This window comes from Mycteria americana, chromosome 7, assembly GCF_035582795.1.
Source record: "Mycteria americana isolate JAX WOST 10 ecotype Jacksonville Zoo and Gardens chromosome 7, USCA_MyAme_1.0, whole genome shotgun sequence".
NCBI classification, from domain to species: Eukaryota; Metazoa; Chordata; class Aves; order Ciconiiformes; family Ciconiidae; genus Mycteria; species Mycteria americana.
Genome location: NC_134371.1, coordinates 39,938,864 through 39,960,727, shown reverse-complemented (window position 1 = coordinate 39,960,727; position 21,864 = coordinate 39,938,864). Strand labels below are relative to the sequence as shown.

General features: G+C 52.4%; 1 protein-coding gene across 1 annotated transcript; it reads right to left on the bottom strand.

Moving 5' to 3' along the window:
* Window positions 1–3,009: 3,009 nt before the first annotated feature.
* Window positions 3,010–21,471, bottom strand: RGSL1 (regulator of G protein signaling like 1). Its single transcript, XM_075509143.1, has 22 exons — window positions 21,459–21,471; window positions 20,513–20,595; window positions 20,164–20,238; window positions 19,252–19,381; window positions 18,181–18,285; window positions 17,685–17,846; window positions 16,544–17,508; window positions 15,903–15,965; window positions 13,860–14,088; window positions 13,104–13,197; window positions 12,570–12,704; window positions 11,053–11,246; window positions 10,445–10,562; window positions 9,832–9,928; window positions 9,261–9,390; window positions 8,038–8,218; window positions 7,161–7,299; window positions 6,396–6,520; window positions 6,117–6,229; window positions 3,467–3,562; window positions 3,276–3,340; window positions 3,010–3,075 (listed from the first exon to the last, which is right to left on the bottom strand). Exons 1-22 carry the CDS (start codon window positions 21,469–21,471, stop codon window positions 3,010–3,012), a joined length of 3,378 nt encoding a protein of 1,125 aa, XP_075365258.1.
* Between the last annotated feature and the right edge of the window lie 393 nt (window positions 21,472–21,864).

The window sequence follows — 21,864 nt, the reverse complement described above, 5'->3', positions numbered from 1 at the left end:
AATGAATGGCTGACCAGAATGCATCATTGAGCCCCGTGCATCTATGTAGCTGTGTGTGCTTATAGATGTATGTGCCTGCAAACCAGCAGGCATTGCTGTGCATGAGTTGGGTTGCAGACTGCCACGCATGTGCCCGTGGCTCATGAGGTCCATGTGCCAGCCTGCATCGGTGGTCCTGCCTCAGAGCAAAGGTCCTTCTGATGGGCTTGAGAACCTTTGAAAATACATGTAATAAATAAATGTAACAACAAGAAGGCTTGACCATGCAACTGTTGATGAGATGCCATTAGAGAAAATGCAACCAGGAGAATGTCGACTCCTCTTGTGTCAATACTTTTATTTTTTCCTTTCCTCCCTGCTCTTCTTTTTTGTTGTTGTTGTTCTCTGCCTTTCTTGTGCCCAGAAAGCAGGAGGACATCCAGAGATGCGTGTCTGGGTCTCAGCAGCGTGGGGAGCAGGGGTGCTGTGGGGAGCATGGTGGCTCTGTGCTGCAGCAGCACGTTTCTGCTCTTGCACGAGGAGAGGTGAGACTGTGGGCTGGGCTCCTTCAGCATCTTGTAAAAAAGCCATGTTTCCAGCTTGCTTTGACCTTTGTGTCTTCTTGCATCGCTCTGCTGTTTTGCTAAAGGGCTGTGACTTGGCACACTTAAAAGGCTGTGGAAAGGCTCCCTGAAAGCAGAGAGCACTGAAGGATGTCCAAACCAGAGCAATGATTAAACCCATGGAAGCTGCAGCTTGTCTCTCTGGGGCAATCAGGCTGCTGGGAAGAATTTCCAGGGAAGGCTGGTGTCGTCTGCAGGGCCGTGTCCTGCTTTCCGAGAAGCCAGAGGTGCCAGCAGGCTTGTGTCAGAGGAGAAACTTGATCCATGCACGGCATCTGCAAAACTTATTGCTCACAGAGCATCAGGCCACTGGAAGAGGGGGGGATGCAGTACTGGGACCAACGCTGGGGAAAACACCAGGCTGCCTCTCCTCCTCACAGGGTCAGGGAGGATGGGCAAGTGTCCAGCAAGAGGCTAGGCAGGGTGGAAAACCAGTGGCAAGGACAGCTGGACAGTATTGCAGCTGAGTGGTACGGCAGTGCCTGATGTCGCAGCCTGGGGGTAAAGCTGTCCTGGGAGCCAGGGGCAGAGCCAGCTGCCAGAGTTAGTGCTGCTTGATGTGCTGATGGCTCCCAGCACCAGTGCCCATCTGGGAGGTGCTGTCTGCATTTGCCTCGTACAGGCAGGCTTGCAGACCATGCATGGTGCCCAAGGGCGTGCTGATTTGGCCCTACATGCTTCATTCCCCTGCTGTCATGCCTGTACGTTGCGCATTTGCTGTGCCTCTGCCTTTTTCCCCTGCTTCTGCTGGGTGACCCCAGAGGCAGCTGGCTCAACCTGATGTGATGGGATCAGGTGCTCCCCATCCTGTCACTTGTGTGCCGAGGACATGCTTGTGTGCACAGGGATGGCCCCAGGTCAATGTGTCTCATCTGCTGCACCGGGAAAAAAAAGTCCACAGAAGCAGTGGAGTGAAGATGGCTCTTAGCCGTGGTTTTGCTGTGATGAGCTTCAGGTACATCTGTGAAGCCTTCTAGGGACCAGGCTCAGCTGGGCTCAGGCTGCAGAGCCTGAAGTGTTAGTGTAAAGCATGCAAAAATGCAGCTAGCTTTTGGGGCTGAAAGCTTTTGGGGCAAAATCAAGTTAGAGCACGAGGGCAATTTTGAGAAGCTGGTCACAGTCCAGGTTGTAGGAAGCTGATGCCACTCCTAAGTCCCTCATTTATGGTTGGACTCGATGATCTTAAAGGTCTTTTCCAACCTATACGATTCCGTGATTCTGTGATTTATAGAAATGTTGTTGGACTTTGGGTTTGTTGGGTTTTTTGATCCTCCAGAAGCAAAGCATTGATAATCATAACTGACAAATATGAAACATGTTGTCGTCTGCCTTAAATGCCCCTGTGTTGTTTCCAGGATGCAGTCTTCTAGGATTTGAGGGTTAAAAAGTAGCTAAAAATAGCTCAAAAGTTACAAAGCTGAGAGCTTGCAAGGGAACTGTCAGAGGCAAGGTGTGATAAAGGTCATGGTCTTTTCTTCATGAGGTCCAAAGTACATTTGGGGTTTCTGCAGCTTCTGGGTGAATTGGCAAAGCCACTCTGACTCAGTTTCACCTGGGGAAAATGAAGGTCTTTCTTTGATATGATTTGGTTAGTGCTTTGTAAGCACAGTGGCTTTTTAAAAAAAGGCTTTAAAAAAAATGCCGAGGCCCCGAGTCAGGCATGAGCTGATTTTGATTGGAAAATCAGAAAGGCTTTGGCAAGACAGGCATCATCTCACCACCCAGGGACAGCTGAGTAGTAAACCAGGTGGGCTCTCTTAGCCTTGCCACCCACAGGAGGTATTTAATTTCTGTATTTAATTAAAAGCATGGAGGGGTGAGGAGTTGAGATAAAGTTGTAAGGCTTGTCAAGCAGAGGAGGGCAATCCTGGTCCTTGGTGAGAAGCATGGCTCCCTGCGCAGCAGGGCTGTGGGGGCTGGTGGTCTTTAAGGACCTCCATCCTCAGGCAAAGTATTTCCTGTGACTGCTTTCTGGCTTTAAGCACCTTCCAAGTGTCTTGTAAAAAGACCTCAAAGGTGTTGTTGTGCTGTGTACCCAGTGTGATTTGTTTAGTTACTGGCTCCCACCTATGGGCAGTGCAGTCTTCTACAGAGGCCCGTGAGGGCAGACTGTTGTGTGGACAAGGGTATCTCCTTGGGTGGCAATGTGTTGTGGCGCATCCCTGCCATGGTCACAGAGGTGCAAGCTGCTGTGCTGTGTTACCAGGCAGGCTGGAGGATGTTGTGAGTTGCTTTATTTTTAGGTCTTATTGCTGATTAAGTGCAAACTATACAGTGTGTCCAGGCTGCTCAGCTTTCTTGGAGCACACCCTGGTCCTGCTCAGTGTGGATGGTAGGTTGGGAGGTCTGTTCTTCCTTGGAGGTCTGTCCTTCACTCTCTGCCTGCAGGGAAGGGAGAGATGTTGCATTAGTGGCCACTGCTGATGGAGGCAGGGTGTGAGTGATGAGGGATGAACAGCACTGCTGTGTGTTCCTGGGGGGTGTTCAGGGCACAGAGAGGTGCAGCAACTGGGGATTTTCTGTGAATGTTACTGGAGATTGTGGGGGTGACCAGCATCCTGCACACACCCACCCAGTTGGCCTCTGGGTTTTAAGGGGAGTCATAGTTCTGCTGCTCCATGTGCTTGTGCTGGTGTGGTTTGGGGGAGGTGGACTACCTCTGCGACCACCTACCTGCTCTGTAGAACAGGAGGCAGACTTGCTGTATGAGAGCCTTTTCTCAAGACTTTTATCTGAATCTGAGAAAACCAACATGCACAAACTTGCCATCATGGACCACTGCAGGGACCCCTAAAGCCCAGCTCCCATCCCAGCAGCTGGAGCTCCCCTTGAGAGCAGGAGCACTGCTTTCAGCCCTGGCTCACCTTTTTGCTCCTCCATTGGCTCCATTTTCTTCTGGGGCTGCGGCAGCAGGATCTGGACCCCTTTCAGGAGCGTGAAGACAATGATGGTGTGATTGTCTGGTGAGGGAGAAGAGATCAAGCGGTACTGTGTGGCAAGTGCTCTGATGGCAAATGAGGGAGGATGACAGGATGTGTTGTCCCCTTGGAGCCCCATGGGGCTTGTATGGAGGTCAAGGAAGGCTGGTTGAGCCAGGACATGAGTTATCCAAATCTCCTTGACTGCGAAGCTGTTTGGGGGCTGCAGGGCAGGGGTGACATGTTGTTGGCTCTGCTGCAGGGTCGGGTGGGTCTTGGGTGGCAGCCAGGAGCCTTGTGAGGAAACGGCATTTGGCACAGCTGCCCGCACGCACAGATGTGCTCTGAGCTCCCAGGAGGAGCTCTGTGCTGATGCCCACGAAGCGGGGTGCAGGCACTATGCCCACTTTCAACAGGACCGGCCCCTCTGCTCTGTGTAAAGGCACAGACAGTGCCACAGTGACGCCTGGTGATGGGAGATGGATTCGTGTCTGGCACCTTCCCAGCTGTGCACACACCGTGTCTGCACAGAGCAGCAACCCTCACAATAAGAGAAAAGTAAGATGTGGGCAATAGGAGGTTTTCTCTGGAATTACAGGTATCTTCCCTAGCAATTTTGGTGCCTTTTAAAGACAACATAACCAATTTTTCCCAGATGCAAAGCAGGCTTTTTATCTGAAGGACGGAAAAGCAAGATCCTTAGATAAAGGTCATCGGTGAAAGTGTGATAAGGTGCAGAAAAGTGTCCCAAGCAAAAGGTGGCACAGGCATTAGCACAGTCAGAAACAGCAGCTATTTTTGGGTGGTGCACTGATTTGGTTTCCTCCTCTCTAACAGCCAGGGTGCTGCAGTCAGGGCTGCCTGTGGGTTGGCAGGCAATGCAGAGCAGGAGCCAGCCTGTGCTGCGCCCTGCGGGTACGGCCCTGCCCTATCAAGGCATGACGGCATCTGCCCTTCCTACTCCACCAGGCTGAACGTGCCAGCCACGCAGGCTAGGGCAGGAGAAACGAGACAGGTCTGAGAGGCCACACGTCTCTTCCCATGACACACCGCTGGTGCTGAGGGATTTTATCTGCCTGCCTCTGGTTATTCCTCCCTGTGAGGTGCTACAAGGAACTGTGGCTTGGGGAGAAGAGTTGTCTCAGGGACATTCAGTGCAGGATTAATGTCCACGTGAGAAAGATCACATGGACGTTAATCCATGAAAGTCTTTTCTGCGTGTTCTCCAGCTGTCTCTCCAGAGCAGTATCTCAGTGCACTCACTCTCTGAGGCTCTGCGTAGTTAAATATGGGCTGCACTGTTTGGGCAGTGGTGGGACTGTCCTAACCCTTGGCGACAGTTTGCCCTGATTGAATGTGTCTCTCTCCCCACCAGTTTCCTGAAGACCTTGGCAAACATGTTCCTTTGTCCCAGCTAACACAGCAGGTAGCTCCTGTGTAACACAATGCTTCTGGCTTGTCGCTAGCTGGGAATGCATGTGTGATGGGTGAGGTTTTGTCTGTTTTTTCTGGTGGCAATAGGCTTTTGCATTAAAACAGCTATGTTTGAGAAGGCCCTAGAAGTGTAGTGAGGCTCTGTAACAAGGTGGAGACTCAAGCTGAACATTGCATGTTATCCAGGGGAATACCCAAGGTGTGGGGTGGTTTGAGCTAATAGACATGGCTTAGCAGCCTTGGAGCACACCAGCATGAGGGTTTGTTACCCCAGCTCGACTGCAGAGCAGTAGCTCAAGCACCTGCCTGTAGGAATCAAAATCTTATAAGTCTGCTGATTTTTTTTTAACCAGAACTTGACAGTGATAAATGACAGGGAGCAGAACACCGGCTTGCTGACACCCACTCGACCATCAAAGCAAGATTAGTTTCGTGCCTATTTTGGTTTCCCCTTTAATCAAAAAAATCAATTAGACAATTAGAAATGAATATTCAGTCAAGGAGCCAGGTTGTCAGGCAGACTGACAGCACTTAGCACCACTTTCTTTGTGTTTTTCAGTTTAGTGTTATTCAGTGTATGGAAACTAAACAAGTGGATGGGTAAGGAAACAAAAAATCCCTTTCCCCAGAGATGTCCTAGTGAGTGTCACCTCAAACCCTGATGAAGCTCTTTCTCCATTCCAGATGTTCAAACATCCTCCATGTAATACCACTGAGCCTGGTATTTGGCTGCATTGTTCTCCTCCTTTTCCTGCTCCCATCTGACTTGCAACCCAAAAGATTAATTGGTTTATTTCTGTTTTAGGGTGTGCGCGAGAGTATTTTTAACTTGTTTTTTGAAGTAAACAAGAGTTAGGCAACAGTTCTTTGCTCATGAAGTCTCTGCACCCACTTCCTTATTCCCCAAAGAAATGTCTAAAAACCCACTGGGCAATTTTGACTGAATTTGACAGGAAGGAATGGTTTCAAAGATGCTTCATTTTCCAAGAGGCCTGCATCACATACATCCTCAAAGCTGTGTGAAGCGGCTGTGTGAAGGAAGGAGTTTGGCTCTTTTAAGGACAACCCTGTGGGACACCGAAAACCCACATCTGGACATCTCTGCATTGGAAGAACAAGCCTGAGGACAAATGTGGAGCAGGGGGACAGGCACTCAGCTTACCTGGACTGTAGATATCAGATGATTCAGAGGAGGTTTTTGTACTGGGCGAAGAGATTGGCACCCTGTCCTTTGCAGAGACCCGAAAGCTCCTCATCACCTTCCAGGTGCAGAACCTGTATAAGAAATACTGAAGACAGCAAACCTCCAAGCAGACAGCTACAGCTGAGCTCCTGGGGAGTGTCTCATCTGCATTTTCATCGTGTCAGAGGAACAGGCGGCTGCAGAAAGAGGCTGGCATCCACAGAGCCTCTGCCACCTTGGGAGAGAGGGGATAGGTACCTTCTCCAGAAGTGCATCAGGATGGGGAAGATGGTGACCTTGGCCCTGTGGTAGAGGACACGGTTCAGTAGTCCCTTAGAAGACAAACTCCAGATTAAATCTCTCTCTTCTTCAGAGATGTTTACCTGGCCACAGAAGAGACTTTGGTTAACCAAAGCAGTTTGTGGCACTCCTGGTGGGCCCTAGAGGCATGTTTCTCTCCCTGACCCCACCTTGCACTTCAGCAGTCCCTAAGAAGAGATACTAGTTACGTTCTGGCTGACTGTCCCAGGTACAAGGGCAGGATCTCCCCTGGATTTCTGTGGAAAGCACTGTGCTTTGCTTTCCAAAGGGAAAATAGGCAGAGCCATGGCTACTACAGGGGAGGTGGATGCAGTGGGGAGGGGATGACGGTAACATTGACCTCTGGAGACCGAAAGGACTGAACTGGCGGGGTACAGCACCTATCCTAGTGCTTCAGCCCCGGCATTTCTCCAGCAGGTAGGAGATTTCACCATCTCCTTGTCCACGCACTTGTTCTCGGTCTGTCTGGGTCAAGTGGTAGCGTAGGTCTGGTGGTGGATCAGTTCCCATCCCACGGAGCCCAGGTGGAGGTCCCAAGCTCCAGAGCATGCTCTGAAGCTTCACAGCATGCTTGGCTGGAGCAGATCCAAACCTCTGCCTGGTTCCCCTTTCCCCACAACTGCTCGCAGCTGTGATGCAGTGGTCTTGAGCAATGAGCAGACAGCAGCCTTCAGCCTTCCTGGGTGGGTCCCAGCATCTTACCCGCAATTTGGGGGGGATATCAGAGTTCAGGAAGAGTTTGCTGATGATGGCAACTTTCCTTTTGAGAAAGGCAACTTCCTTTTCTGACTGCATGTTGCGGGCTGCCAGAGCTTCAACTGAATCGGCCAGCCTGGAAAACCTGCAAAGGCATGGGGGGGTCTTGCTCTGAGACAAGTGCTCTGCCTGCTAGGCTAGACAGTCACGTTCTGTCTTAGCTCCGTATTTACTGGGTTAGGAAAAGCAGTCCACGAGGTGTGGAACAGTGAAACAGGTGGGAAGAAAAGCCACTTCCCTCTTCTATTGCCCTTGTGGTCATGGCATTCACCTGGAGGATGTGATGTTTGCTCTTCTTCAGGAAAAGAGGGGAACTGAAACCTGGTCTTGTGCATGTGGGGGTGTGCTGACTGTGGGGCTGTTGAGCATCCGCCGTGGCTTGCTCTTACAGGTTTGTCAGTCAATGGAGAAATGCCACAACTGGCATGTCAAGAAAGGTGTAGGCAAAATGTTAGATTGCTTGGGACTATCAAACCAAAAGTACTTCTAGGATACCCAAACAGGAACCCTGAGCCAGGGGACTTTTTCTGGTTGAAATGAAGGCTTTTGGGGGCTCCAGGGGCAGGTAACCATGAGCAGATTAGATGTAGACAGCTACAGGTTGAGACTTCAGTTGTGTCTTTTGTTGCAATGTGATGTCCAGCTTTGCATAGAGCTGCTGATAGGAGTTTAGGGGTGGCAGCACAGACCTTAGTGTGTGCTAACAAATCCATGGACCAGGCTTTATCCCCTGCTGAGAGATGGGCACTATCTGCAGGATGGGCTTGGGCCAGAGCCAAGGGAGACTGGTGGTACCTGAGCACCCGGTGGAAAAGGAACTTACTTGTCAATCTCCAGATAAAAGCGGAGGTCATCGACGAGGAAGTTGATGGTAATAAGCTGGCTGTTAAACAGGTGGCGTTTCACTAGTACCACCTCCTTGTCCGGTGGGGTGCTGACGGAGGCCGTGTGGGAGTGGAGAGTGCTCGTGGTGCTGCTGCTCTGCATCAAGCCGATGGGTAAGTCTGAGAGAAGGGAAGAGCTGTTGTGTCCTGCTTCTCCCAGCACGGGGTTTGAGGCCAGCCGGGCATCTGATGCTGAGCTATACCCTGCTCCTTCACCTCCCCTGTGCTTGCTTTTCCTGCATGCAAGTAATTTGCTGAGGGTCTTTCTACCTAGATGGACTACAGCCTTCCTGCAGCCAGGCTCTCCAGGGAATTCAGACCCATTCAGTGTGCAGCCTTCCTCCTAGCTTAGTAACCTCCTCCATCCGTCCTCCTCTCTGCACTCATGGAGTGCTTGTGTTCATTGTTTTCATAGGGGATGGCCACAGTATATTAGATCAAAAGTCTGCCTGTCTGCCTCACCGTTATTCTGTCTCTGACAGAGGCCAGAAGCAGATAATTAGTGAGAAGGAAAGGTAAAACATCTGTGTTATTTCCCCCGTGTACAATATTCTCCAGCTTCCAAACATTTTAATTTCCAGGGACTTCTTGGTCTAGATGGCTTTTCTGTGTATTTAGCAATTTCAGTGGATTTCTTTTCTAACGGCTTTTCCAGTCTCCTCTCAAACCTATGTGTAAATTTTCAGGATCTACATGCTTTGGCAAAGCACTCTGTAGTTCATCTCCATGTTGCATGGAAAAACATCTCAATTTGTTTATTTTTGGCCTGTGTTACCTTAGCTTCATTTACTGCCTCCTGTTTTTTGTGGAAGGGATGCAAACTTGCATATACGTTATTGCTTGAGAGAGATGCAACAGCATCATGGGGCACCCGCATCAGAAAACCAGATATTGCATGAATGAGCCTGTGTGCATGTTGCCTGGGCAAAGTTCCGGACCTCATCTCCTGACTCCAGCACCTAAGTGTGCAAATTTCTGCACAGCAATATCTGGCATCCTGAGACACCTGCTCTTCTGGCTCTTTATATGCCTCCAGCAGAGAAAACTAAGTCGGCATATGGGGATGGGAGATGAGCCACAAGTTTCCTCCATTTACTTCTCTGCCTAAACCCAGGACTGTCTTGGGGAGGGAGGAGAGGGGGTGGCAGGAGTCTAGCCATACTTTCCTCCTCATTTCCTAGCTCCTGACGGAGAAAGTCCTCAAACTCCGCACGGTGTTTGTCATTGTCCATCTCCCTCCGGAACTTGCAGATGCTCCTGACCATGTCGTGAATGGCATACCAGGCCCACCGCTGCAGAAACATGGCACAGCTTGTGTCAGCCAGCAAGCACAGCCCGGGGGAGCCAGCCGCTGGCTGCAGCGGTAGGGCTTGCTCCCAGACAGAGCCCTTCCCTTTGGACCCACCCCTGTCAGCTGGAGCACCAGAGCCCAGCCGTGGCAGTGGGATTTGTGACCCAGCCATCATCTTTGCTTTCCAGTATTTCTGGGTTTCACTGGTGGCTATAGGTGATAGTGTGAATCACTTAGCCTGTCCTGACCAAATCTGGTGGAGACTGCATTGAGCAGGACTCCAGAGTCTGTAGGAGTGAGGCTTTACCTATCAGCTGCCTCTTTGCAACCCTGCAAGTCTGACCCCCTCACCGCATTCATGTGAGCACTACTTGATTCACAGCATCTCCTCTCTTGCCTGGAAAACATCCTCAGCCTGCCAGCAGAGAGGGTCTTTCCTTACCACCTTGTCTCTCATGAAGTTCCTGATCCCATGCTGCAAATGAAGGTTAGACTTATGCATATCACTCAGGGGGAACAGGTCCTGGTACTCCTTAAACCTGCCGGATGGGAGATGAGAGAGAGAGCGTCAAGGCCAGCCAGACGCATGAGGGCGGCAGTGGTTTGGTGGGAGGGTGGCTAAGTAGGGGGAGCAGCTGACAGGGATAGCCCTGGGGTTGGGGTCTCATGGGACTTCTGTTCCTGGAGGAGGTTGGAGAAAGGGATGGGGGGCTGGATCCCCTCCCTTGGGCTCTGTTCTTGCATGTAGCAGGCTTGGGAGTGTCCACCCTGCTTATCTGCAGCATGTTTCCTCCTCCAGTCCAGCACTCTACAAGCCCAACAGTGATTTGGTCCCCATGGGACAAGCCCTGACAGCCTTGCACAGGTAAATGCATCAGCAGCTGCAACAGCAGTTTTGCTGGGGTGAGGGCCTGGCTGGGATTTTGATGCGCTGGCTGATAGTTCATAGGGAAACATGTTTGTAGCAGTTGCTGTCTGTCACCTTGGGGCTCCCATGGGAAGGATGGGCTTGTGTAACCACTGGGCTTAGGAGCCAGCTCAACCCGGGTCCTCACCATCGTTTTTCCATTGCTTTCTGGACAAAGATCTGTGCTGTCATCAACATGAGGGGGCTGACTACTTCGGCCTCTTTTACTTCTGTGATGATGGAAGTGTGGCAGTCCAGCTGCTCCTCTGGAAGAGAAGTGCGGTCACTGTCTGCCCCTGCCAGCCACCCCCGAGCCACCATGACTTCTCTTCCTACACTCACATCTGCAAGTGGCACCTCGTCCCATCTCTGCCTGCCCTGTCTGCTGTTTGCCAAATTTGATTGTCTCATCCCTTTTCCTTTCTCTGCTGTGCTAATTGCATACTTTGGGAGTGAAGCTGTGACTCAAGAGCATCTAAAGGATGCTCTTCCCTAAAGATAGGGAAGACCTATATGTGCCACTGCAGGAATTGCATGTTGCAGGTCTTGGTCAGTAGATCCTGCCAAAGAAGTAGACCGCCTTCCTAGAAATATAAGTGGCAGTGGAAAGCCTCAGCAAATAAATGCTCCACTGGACAGGAAAGGAGAATTGGCAGGTCCCTGCAAGAGGATATAAAATCTGCAACCAGCATCCAGGTCAGGGAAAAGAGGCTTTCATCACGAATGGAGTAAAGTGCAGGGTGGGAGGGTGCCTACCAGCTGGGATTTCGGCATGGAAATAATTTCTGACAATGCTGTTAATGAGGAAGCTCTTTGTCTTGGGATTGGTCTCTGCAACTAGCTTCTCCACGGCCATCCAGAAACGCAGTGGTTCATCTGCGTTGCGTTCCTCAAGGAACTGCTTGAAGAACTGCAGGTGGGCAGGGTTGTGCAGTACTTTCACAAAGTGCCTGTAGAGGAGGAGACACCAGGAGATGTGATCTCTGTGCCACCAGTGACCTGGAAAATAGCCAGGACTTCTGTGCTTACTTCTCCCACAAGAGAGACACACCTGAAGAAGAGCTAGAAACATGGATGAGTGGTGTGTGGGATCTGTGAAGCAGATGGGCCAGTAAGGGTACTGGTGGAGCACAGCATCCCTTGTCTGTCTTGCCCATAGAATCGTTTAGTTTGGAAAAGACCATTAAGATTATCATCCACGAGCCACTGGGAATCCAGAGGGGATTCTCCTGACAAGCTATTTCTTTTCTGCATAGATGCACCTGCCCAACAGCTTTGCTGCCGTGTAACAAAGGAACTGGTCTCAGCCTGAAGAGGAGGCTTCACCCAGGGAGTTGAGGAGAAGGCAGGACTTTAGGTTTGTGATGGAGACCTCAGAACCTGCAAATGCACTGGGCAGCCCGCGGAGACCAAGGGAGGGAGGCAGGAAAGGATGGGCTACCTGGAAGGACTAGTGGGAGGAGGAGGTTGTGCTCCCCTCTGGCAGTTGCTGAGAATGAACAATAATTGGCACTGGATGGCAGAGGGCTTCATGCATTTGGCCATGGAGAGGGTGTTCTGGAGTGGAAAACTCTGGCCACTTGCAACTGGTAGATCAGGAGATTATCGATAGATGTAAAGCCAGAGGACAGCTAAACTGAAAAGATTCAGCAGAGTTTTGGAGAACCAGAGCCGGGTTTGGGGTCATTTATGAGGTTAGCAAGCCCTTATTTGAAGATCAGTGGACTGGGTCAAATATTTTCTTTTAAGTGTGGCTCCTGAGACAGACTTTCACAATAAAAGCTGGTCCTACTCAGGACTTGTGTCCTGGTTACTATTTATATCCCAATGTGGAGCTGTGAGGACTCATGTCTGGAGTATTCCCAGGAGGTGAGACACAAGCCACGTGGGGACGTTCACATGGTCAGCAAGTACAGAGATTTAAGTGTGGTCACAGGGTGATTTTAAGTGATTTTTCTGGGAATCTGAGAGCTGCCCAGCTGTAGTACATGTGGCATGCCAGGGAGTGATTGAGGATGAGGCGCATGAGATGCGCACAAGATGCGAGGAATAAATCTGAACTATGGGGCTCGGGGTGTGTTAAAACATTTTTCTCCTTTCTCTGGTAACTACAGTTCAGACCCACAGGCCACCCATGCCTACATCTGAGAGGTCCCAATGACGAAGCAGGGAGCAGTGGCGCTACAGGAAAGCACTGGGAAAAAAATCTACTTCCTAAAAGAGAGAAAGTAGCAAAAAAAACCAGCAAAGCCCTGTGCTGCAAGGTGCCAGACCTGGGTCTTCTAGATGGCTTCTCTACTGCAACAGTGGTGGACTTTGTTGTGCTTGTTTTGTTTTTTCTCACGGGAACAGTCCTCTTCTTTCTGTTCTCAGGTTCAACAGCTGTGGGGACAGAACAGGGTTGGCCCCTTCCTCAGGTGAAAGCCAGAGCCACAGCTCTCCACAGGGCAAAGGACCCCAGAGCCACCATGGTGATGTCTGCATGGTGAGCCTGGCTCAGGAGACACTGGGTGCTGTGGGAACTCTTCACCTCTGCATGGTTTGACCTCCTTGGCATCTGCTTCAGAGAAGCCCTCCCACTCCCACCCTCTCTGGCTGGATTAACACCCCAAAACACATGCCTTTCAAGAGTGGCTAGGCCTCCTTCTCCTTCTGGAGATGTTCTACCGGATGATGGGATGCAAGCAGGGAAGACCTCTGCTTGTCCAGTCCCCTAAGGGTATACTGGAGCACCTGCAAAGGCATGATGGTTGGGAGCCCACCCTGCTTCTAGCCTGCTCAGACTGGACTCACCAAGTGATGGGCACAGAAGCTCATTTTCCTTGCTTGGGCTATCCGCAGCCAGTGAGGGTTTCTGAACAGCCAGCTCATTTGACATCATCTTCTGGGAGTCTGCATCAGATAGAGAAGAGGGGACAGATCCCACGTTCATTCCTTCTGGCTACGACAGCTCTTCAGCACTTGCTCAGAGTGCTGTATTGTGATCATTACTCACCCTTCCTTTCCCCTTGTGTGTCCTGTTCCCATGACCTACCTGTGACACTGCATTTCTTGGGTACAACCAAGGCCCCACAAGCTACCTAAGGGTTGCTACAGCTGACTGCTGTCACTCTCAGTGCACTGGCAGGTGCCCAGAAACTTGATGTCATTCTCAAAAGATGATGTGAGAAGACAAAGCTGAGGTGTTAGACCAGCACGGCCAGTCCCAGCACCCACAGGAGAAGGTCAAGATGTGGAAGTGGGGTGACAGTGGCTGGGTTTCAGCCACTTTGCTGCAGCCTCCATTTGATCTGGTGACCCAGGCCAGTCCAGGGATGTGGCATTTGGTGCCTCTGGTACTGGCAGGAGGGAATTTGGCCCATAGGTCACCGCCAAAGCCTGGATTACAGTGGATAGCTCCCCAATACCCTGTGCCAACCCACTCCATGATGTCCACGCCCTGTCAGCAATACAGCAATGCATCTGTGCGCTAGGGGCATTGATCACCACGGGTGCACAAAATATGCTTTATCAGCCTGAGCCAATATGAACCACAGCAGAAATTCAGAGCCTCCTCTTACCAGTGCTGCACAGGAGAGGTTTGACCTCTGCCTGGATGGAGCCCCCTTTCCGGAGGTCCTGAGTGGCAATTAATCGCCAGTGCTTGGAGGAGAGACCTTCCAAGTTCCTCGTGCCATGCAAGGCCTGGCTCAGCTTCAAGGACTGGTTTATCCGCTGGGACTGGAGGAAACATCCGTCTTTCTCAACAGTGTGGCCTTGCATCTCGGGCATGGGGACATCGCTCTGCGGAGACTACAGCGAGAAGAGCAGAGGGTGATTCCACAGAGCACATAACCCATCTGAGGAGCTGCTCCTGCACTATGCCCAACGGGCTAGCTGCACGTTTTACTGTGCCTTAGAGTACAAACCTACCTAAGTTAGATCTCTGCTTTAGCTTTAACTTTAGCTTTAGCTTTCTGGAAGAAATCTACATGAGCATGAAGCTCAGCATAGACCTTAAACCTACCTGTGCAGCTGCTTAAAGCTGGCTCACATCTGCCTGCAGCTGGGACATACTGGGGACTTGCAGCAGGTCCTCCAGGTAGTCCAGACAATGGCTTGCCAGCAAAGGCAGCAGCTTTCCTGAAGAGGTCGACATCCACCCAGGAGGGCTGAGAACAACCCTGAAGGTGTCCCCGGCAGACAGGTAACCTCATGTGCCTTTTTGGTTGGCTGCTATCCCTGGGACTGGCTCTGGCCAGTGCCCTGGGAATGCCTCCCTCGCCTCCCGCTGAGACCCTCCTGCAGGTTTTGGCCCTCCCCGCCGGCAAGCAGTTTGCACGACTTGCCAAGCAGCAGGGTCAGAGTGGCTGGTTTCTGACTGAGAGACACGCTGCTGAGAGCAAGCACCAAAAATAACCCTGCTAAGCCCCCAGGCAGTTCCCCTGACATCAGTGCAGCGAGACCTGGGAGGAGTTTGGCTTAGGGGATGGTGCCCGTGGAGAGCATGGCCTCGACACCTGCTGAAGTGCTAATTGCACTCCCAGACCAGGTCTGTGCTCTGAGACATAATTTGCTTGACAAGAGATGCTTAAAAACCTGGGCAGCTAATTAACTTACAACCAAGAGCATTTAATGAATCCGGGTCAGGAGCTGCCAGCTGACTTTTCCAAAATGCTCAGCTCTCCCTGACTGAGGTGCTGGCATCTCTGTGAGTCAGGTCTTTGGGGGCACTAGCCCTGACTGCCTCTCCCTGCCATTTCCAGGATCAGCTGCTGATTTTACATTGCAGTTTGGGGAAAAGCCTAAGGGTTGGTTTGAAGAACACCGTCTGCAGTGAGCAAAATTGCCTGCATAGGTTGTGCAGGGATGCAGGTGGGATGCTCAGGGGTTTTGGTCTGTGACAAGGTTTCCTGGTGTAAGGCTAGCATTTAGGGCATTGATAAACATGAGATATTATTGGGATTTCTGCTGCCAGGAGGGATAATAGCCTGGGAAGATGATTGCTGGTATAACTCTGCTTTCTTAAATCATCCCTTTACACAGTGAAAAAAATATATATGGAAAACTTGAGCGTGGTTGAATCATAGGCTAAAAGGCTGCATGCCCTCTTCCCCCAGCGTGCTGGCCAGGCGCTTGTGCTGGGACAGGGACATACACATGTGTGTCTGTACATGAGTCACATTAATAGCAGTATTTGCTGTGGGCAAGGAAAAAAGGGGGAGAGTTAATTCCCAGAAGTGGGCAACCATGAGGCAGCTACCTAGTGCACTGCCTGCTGCTGGTCTCATCCCCGCCTAGCCTGAAAGACTGCGTTTAAGTTTCTCCCTGCTTTTGGGCCAGGTCATGGCCTGTCTCAGGGGAGCTCTTGCCGGGCGTGCCTGCAGTGCTGCTGATTACTACAGGATGCTGTGGTGGAAGAGCTGAGGATCATTGCTCCGGGCAGCTGGAGCAGGGCAGGCTCTGCTGTATCACCCTGCGGCAGCATTGGCCAGGGGATGCCATGGGATGCTGGCTACTGCAGCTAATACTGGGCTTCTCCTCCCTCCCTCTCTCCAACTTTTCACATCACCACTGGTGCCTGCACACCCACAAGGATGCCCATGTCCCCTGTGCGTTCCCTTTACCATAAACTGGAGGAATGTCCTGTCATCGTCAGCCAGAAATTCCTCGTAGAAGCAGCAGAGCACCTGAGGAGGAGCAAAGGTGGGTTGTCCTCAGCCAGTGTTCCAGCAGCAACCACCACCCCCAGCCCCACCGTACCCTGAGGTCGCAGTGGTGATGCCATGGGCAGGTTACACCTTGCTGAGACAGCCAGGACAGCTCTGCCAGGAGCTGTACACCCAGGCTGGTCCGTTGGGCTGCTCAGAGGCTGCCCAGAAGGGCTTGGGTTGTAAATGTGTTTTACTTGTGTTGTGCCAGAACCAGCGACTCAGATGCGAAAGGATGGCCACTGCCCTGCCATTCCCTGGCCCTTGGCAAGTGCATCTAACAACTGAGGTCACCAGCTGCTAAATGACTGCTCGCCTCTGCTCCACTGCCCAGCAAACCAGTGAGGATGCTCCTCTCCACTGGCCTGGTGCATCCTGGTCGCTGGTTCCTGTGCAAGGTGGCTTGTGACTGTAAGTTTTTTCCCTTTCTAATATCTTTTCATCTTCATTTTCCAAATACCTCTCTCCTTAAACATGCCCACAGCCCTCACACCAGCTCAGGGGTGTCAATGCCAGCTGCACCTCCCAGCCTGACCACTGCTAGCACCGCTCTGTACCTTGCAAATCTCCTTCTGGGCTCTGAATATCCAGGGGGAGAATTCTCCAGACATCAGATGGTTCCGCAAGCTCCTGAGAGTCCTGGTCTCCAAGGGAAGCTGCCGAATGGTGCCCTCCTCCAGGTAGGTCTTGCATATCTTCTCCCCAATCAAATGACGCAGAAAGAAGCTGTTTTCTCTGCTGGGGTCCAGCACCACGGGCAGAAATTCCTCCAGGTCATGCCACAGATCCAGAAGATGAGTCTCCACAGACCGGTCCTGGCACTTCAAGAAGTCCCTGAAGGGCCGTCCTGCACAGCAATCAGCGCTAAGGGCCCAGGGAAGGAAACTCAAGGTCTTGACTGGCTTTTTCAGGGATGGCAGCTCAGAAAGGGGTGCAGAGGAATGCAGGTTAGAGAGGACTTTCTCTTCACAGAGGTCTTCCAGATGAAGGACCTGCTCTGCTTTGGGTCCAGGTCTTTTGGGAGAGGTTGCTCCTCCTTTGCCTCCAAAGGCAGTGTTTGCAGGGTGCTCTGACTGCTGAGGATTCAATCCCAAAGCATTCTTATCCAGACGTGATTCCTTTGTGTTCCCAGCTGGCCCCGGCTGCCTTTCTGGTTGCACCTGAAAACTGGGCATCTTCATTTCTTGGGTGTCTCTTCCCTCGTTGACCAGAGTCCAGATCTCCAATTTGGCCTTCTTGCTGCAGTAGGGCCTTGACAAACCCTCACTCCTTTTAACATGCATTGTGAAGAGATTCTCCGAAAAGCCTGAGGGCTCCTGCGAGTTGGCCCGTAATAAACGCTCCTGATACTCCTGCAGCAGAGGCCGGCATGATTTCTCTTTCTCCATGCCCACCTTGCAGTGAATGAAGAATTTAGGGAGCCAGTAACTCTGAATCATAGAAAGGGCCCGTTCCTGCATCTTTCTTAGGATCTCCCTCCTGGTGCTGATGGGCTGAACGTGCCTGGCTTTCGGCAGCGACCCTGAAATGGATGCAGGGGATTATGATGGGGGGCTGGCTCCATCCCGACCTGTTTTGTGCCAGGGGATTTCCCCAGCCAAACAAAGCTGCTGATGGTATCCCATCTCCCTGGGAGCATCCAGGAAAGGCCACCTCTCTGGAAAGGCACTGCTTGTCCCCAGCTCCCACGTTTCTTACCAACAATGGTCCTGCAGAGAGTGACGATGCTGGAGCCTTCACGCAGGTGAGTGGCTTTCAGCTTGCAGAGCAAGGACAGGTAGAGGTCCCTCTGCATCGCATCTGACTCGTCAAGCCCCAGGAGCCTTTCAGTGGTGAGCCAGAAGTTGGTCAGTTCTTCCCCTGTGGATCAGACAAGGGACGGGAGTTGGAGGGAGTCTCTGAAAGCCCCGCTGATGAGCGAAGCAGCCTGTGTTTCTGAAAAAAAGAAAGAAGGAAAGATCACCTGGATGAACCAAGGGAACAGTGTCGAGAAGAGCCAGGGTTATGCACCTCCCTGGCACGCAGCGCCCATGCTGGGGCTCTGCTGCTGGCTCATCTTCCAAAGCCCTGTCTGGGATCGCAGTGTCTCCTGTCCCACCAGTGCTTACCCGTGCCCTCAGCTCTGTGCTGGTGTCCTGCTGGGCATCTGGCCCACAGCTGGCTGAGAAGGGGCCACAGAGCACCCCGTGCCCACCTGCCATTCCTTGGACGAAGGCCCGAAAGCGCCACATGCCCTGGCTCCCACTGATGCACTTCTCCAGCAGCCACTGGTCAGCGCTTTGCCAGTTCAGCAGTTTTGCTGTCGGAGAGAGTGCACAGCACGGCATCAGGGGGTGCGTGCAGGAGCAGCCCCCAAGAAAGCCCTCCAGACCCCACCAGCATCCCCCCCGGCTCCCTGACACAGGCTGCCAGAGGGCAGCAGTGCCGTGAGCCCGGAGACCAGCAAATCGCACTGAAATGGGAGTTTCAGGCAGGATTGCGGGATGTTCATAAGGATGCAGTCCAACCCACTCATGTTAGTGAGAGTCTGCCCAGCTGTCGTGCCTCTTCCCCTTGCAAACGTCCATCTCTTTTGCCTGCGTTTGGGGCTTGCCCTCAACCTCTTTCAGCTTGAGGTTAAACCTGACTGGAGAAGAAGCAGCAATGCATTCAGAAATGGCACTGGCGGAAGCCTCGATGAATTGCTTATTTTTCTGAAATGAAAAACGGCATCCCCACTGCCATAGCTTTCTTTCCAGTGGCCTTCCCTTGCGTTGACACGCAGGCTGACAAAGCAGTTGGCTGGGCTGAGGTGGCTCATTTTAGGGGTAAACTGGGCACAATTCAGACTTGCTGCTGGTAGGACAGGCCACAGCATAGGCCCGTTTTCCCAGCGTAGGATGCATCGGACGAGGAGCATATCGCAATACAGTGTGAGAGCTCGGGGCACCCTGCATAGCAGCAAACCTGAAACGCCAGGACCCCAGTTTCCCATGGCCGAGGATGCTCTCCAGCCCCGCTTCACTCATGAACTACATGGTAAACCCTGCTAAGCAGCTCTTTCAGCTCAACTCCACGGAGGCAGCGAGCCTGTACTAACAGGGCTGTGGGGTGAAGCCCCACTCATCCCATGGAAACCTTGGGATCTGCTGCATCCCTAAAAATGGGATGTGCAACGCCTTTTTAACCCAGAGCAGAGGCACCAGGCGGTGACAGCCCCCAGTGAGAGGAAGCCCTGCTGCAGTGGCAAAGCCGCTCCGATTTCCTCCATGCCGCGATGACTCACCTGCTTCCCCCGACCGAATGAAACCCAGGAGCTTCTGGCAGAGGGCGAGGTGGAGGCACAGGCTGGATTTGCAGAAGTGAGGCAGGCGGTGCTTTTCCAGCCAAGCCAGTAAAGCTGCGGGGCTGGGATCCTGCGTTGCACCCCCCACACCCAAGGAGAGGATTAGGCTGTGAGCAAGGAGCCATCTCTTGCCTGGGGATTAGGGTGAGTAACGGGCCCCTGCTACGGGGGAAAGAGGCAGGGAAGGCACTGTGTTGCTAGACGGCGATGCAAGCCATCCCCGTGCTGAGAAGGAAGGGGGATACTCGAGCTATGGCCCCTGCCCGCATCCCCCTGAGCTCTGCCTGCAAACCTGGGGGACCCAGCACTGCGTGGCTGCCTGCAAGGCTGCCTCTCCTCGCAGCCTGCCTGCTTTCACAGAGCCCAGGCAGGAAGGCACAGCAGCTTTCTGGCAGCACCGAGAGGAGCAGGTTCCCTTTCGCTATGGGATCTGAGCACTGCAAATGGCGCTTGTGGCTGTGGGGAAGGGGGACATCTGTGGGGAGGGCTGAGCCAGTCTGAGGATCAACAGGACCTCGGCTCCTGGTGAATTCAGGAGGAATACAGGACACAAGGGGCTGACGTTTGTGTCCTCCTTCCCTGCCACCACACACGCTCTCCTTAACTCCAGCTATCGATGTTTACTGAGTGCTGGATGACCCCATAAGCTGCCCACGCACCAGGACTTTAAATGGCTTGTGCTCCTCACAGGGCTCAAAAGCAAAATGATGCCTGGGTTTGAAATAATCCCCCAGCTGCACAAACAGGAGATCCAGAGAGTGGCCTTGGCAATGAGAAACTGGCTTCTTCCCTCCCCTGCCCTGTGTCCTTCCTCCCTCCTCCTCACCCTCCCTGCAAGGGGCATTTTCTCACCAGGTGGCTCGGCAGCTCTGGCCAGAGGTCCCACTGGCCCGTGCTGCTGATGTAAATGGGTGTCTGGCCAAAAACCTGTATCAAAAGGAAAGGGTAGAGCTGAAAGAGATGGAGGGTGGCAGGGGAGCCCAGAGCCCAGCTGTTCTGGTTAGTCCTCACTACAGAGAAGGGCATCGTCCTTCCTTTCAGATCTCTATCTCCAAGCTGAGGTCCTCAGGTTTCCCTCATTTTCCAGCCTGAGTGTGGTGTATTCCAAATTTTCCTGGGGCCTCTCACACCACAGAAGCTGAAAGTTCACCTGAAAAGAGCTCAGAAAGGTCCCAGGCTTTATGTTGTGGAGTGGACTTACGGGAAGATTCAGAAACGTGTTGAAAAAGTCGACAAAAACGTTATCTCTCAGCAGAAGCCCCATGTCCGTGGAGGCTATGGTTGCTACAAGGGGGAGAAGAGAAAGTTACCTGGGCTTTGTGTTGCCAAGTGTGACACAAATGTGAACCAAAAGATGAGTTTTTGGAGGCTGGACCAGAACAGCTCTAGGGGATGTGCAGTATGGGCTCATCCCATGCACACACGGGAGGATTTGGACCTGGAACAGTCCATGAAATTTGGGTCCCGGTGCATCCATGTGCTCTGGGTGGGCGGCAACAGGGTGTTTGGAAAGCACCAGGTTCAGCTGCACGCAGGAGCTGGAAAATTCGAATGGCAGCTTCCTAAATAGCAAAGGTACATGGTTTGTGGAGGCTGGGCACAAATGCAGTGGCATCCGTGGGGCAGGAGAAAGGAGGTGCTGTGGCTGGAGGGGACAAGCTGTGCTTGTCCACCTTACCCAGACAGCAGGCATAACCCTGCTATCACGGAGAGGAAACGTGTGCTGTGCTCTGGTGCTGCTGCTCCAGCCCCACTGCCTTGGTGCCCTCCGAGTCCTCTTGCTCAGGTTCTGGTAGCAAATACGCCCAAATTAGCAGGCACCATCAGGCTGGGAGCAGGTTGTGGCTCTGGGTAGAGTGACAGTCGCTGCAGACTCCCACCCCATCCACCCAGGATATCTAGGTAGTGTGCCAGTAGTGCCCAACACCTCCCACTATCCTGTGAAGTTTTATTCGTGTCTGGATGCGAGGTGGGGGCTGGCATCAGCCTACTGATGGGTGGATGCCCTTGGAAATGTCCACTTGTGTGAAGGGACAGCTGTGTCACCGGGAGGACCCATGTTTCAGAAACCTAATGTTGCTTTTTCCCCTGCTGTCCCCTTTGGGGTGTGCTTAGAGGGGCTGAAGCCTCCAGCAAAGGTAACTCACCGGTGGCCATCATGCTGCCGTATCCCAGGGATGTGTTCTGGAGTGCCACACTGCTTGTGACACACTTGTCCTGGGGGGTCCTCGGGGGCCACAGGGCTCTCAGCACCTCTCTCTTTGCTGTCCTTCAGGTAAATGTCACTTTTCTAATCACCAGCCCTGCAAATGCACTTGGGCAGTCCTGAAATGAAACCCTTCCCCTCTCCCCACTTGGACAAACTTCTTGCCTTCAAACCAGGTTCTTGGTAGCACTTCGGTACCGTGCGTGGTTACTGTCAGCGCATCTGTTCAGGTGGTGATGGAAATTTCACAGGAGACCCTGCTACATCTACCCTGGACAGAGCAACCTCAGATTCCGTATTAGCTGTCCTGCTTCCTCAGATTTGGGACTGAGGCCCAACCTTGGAGA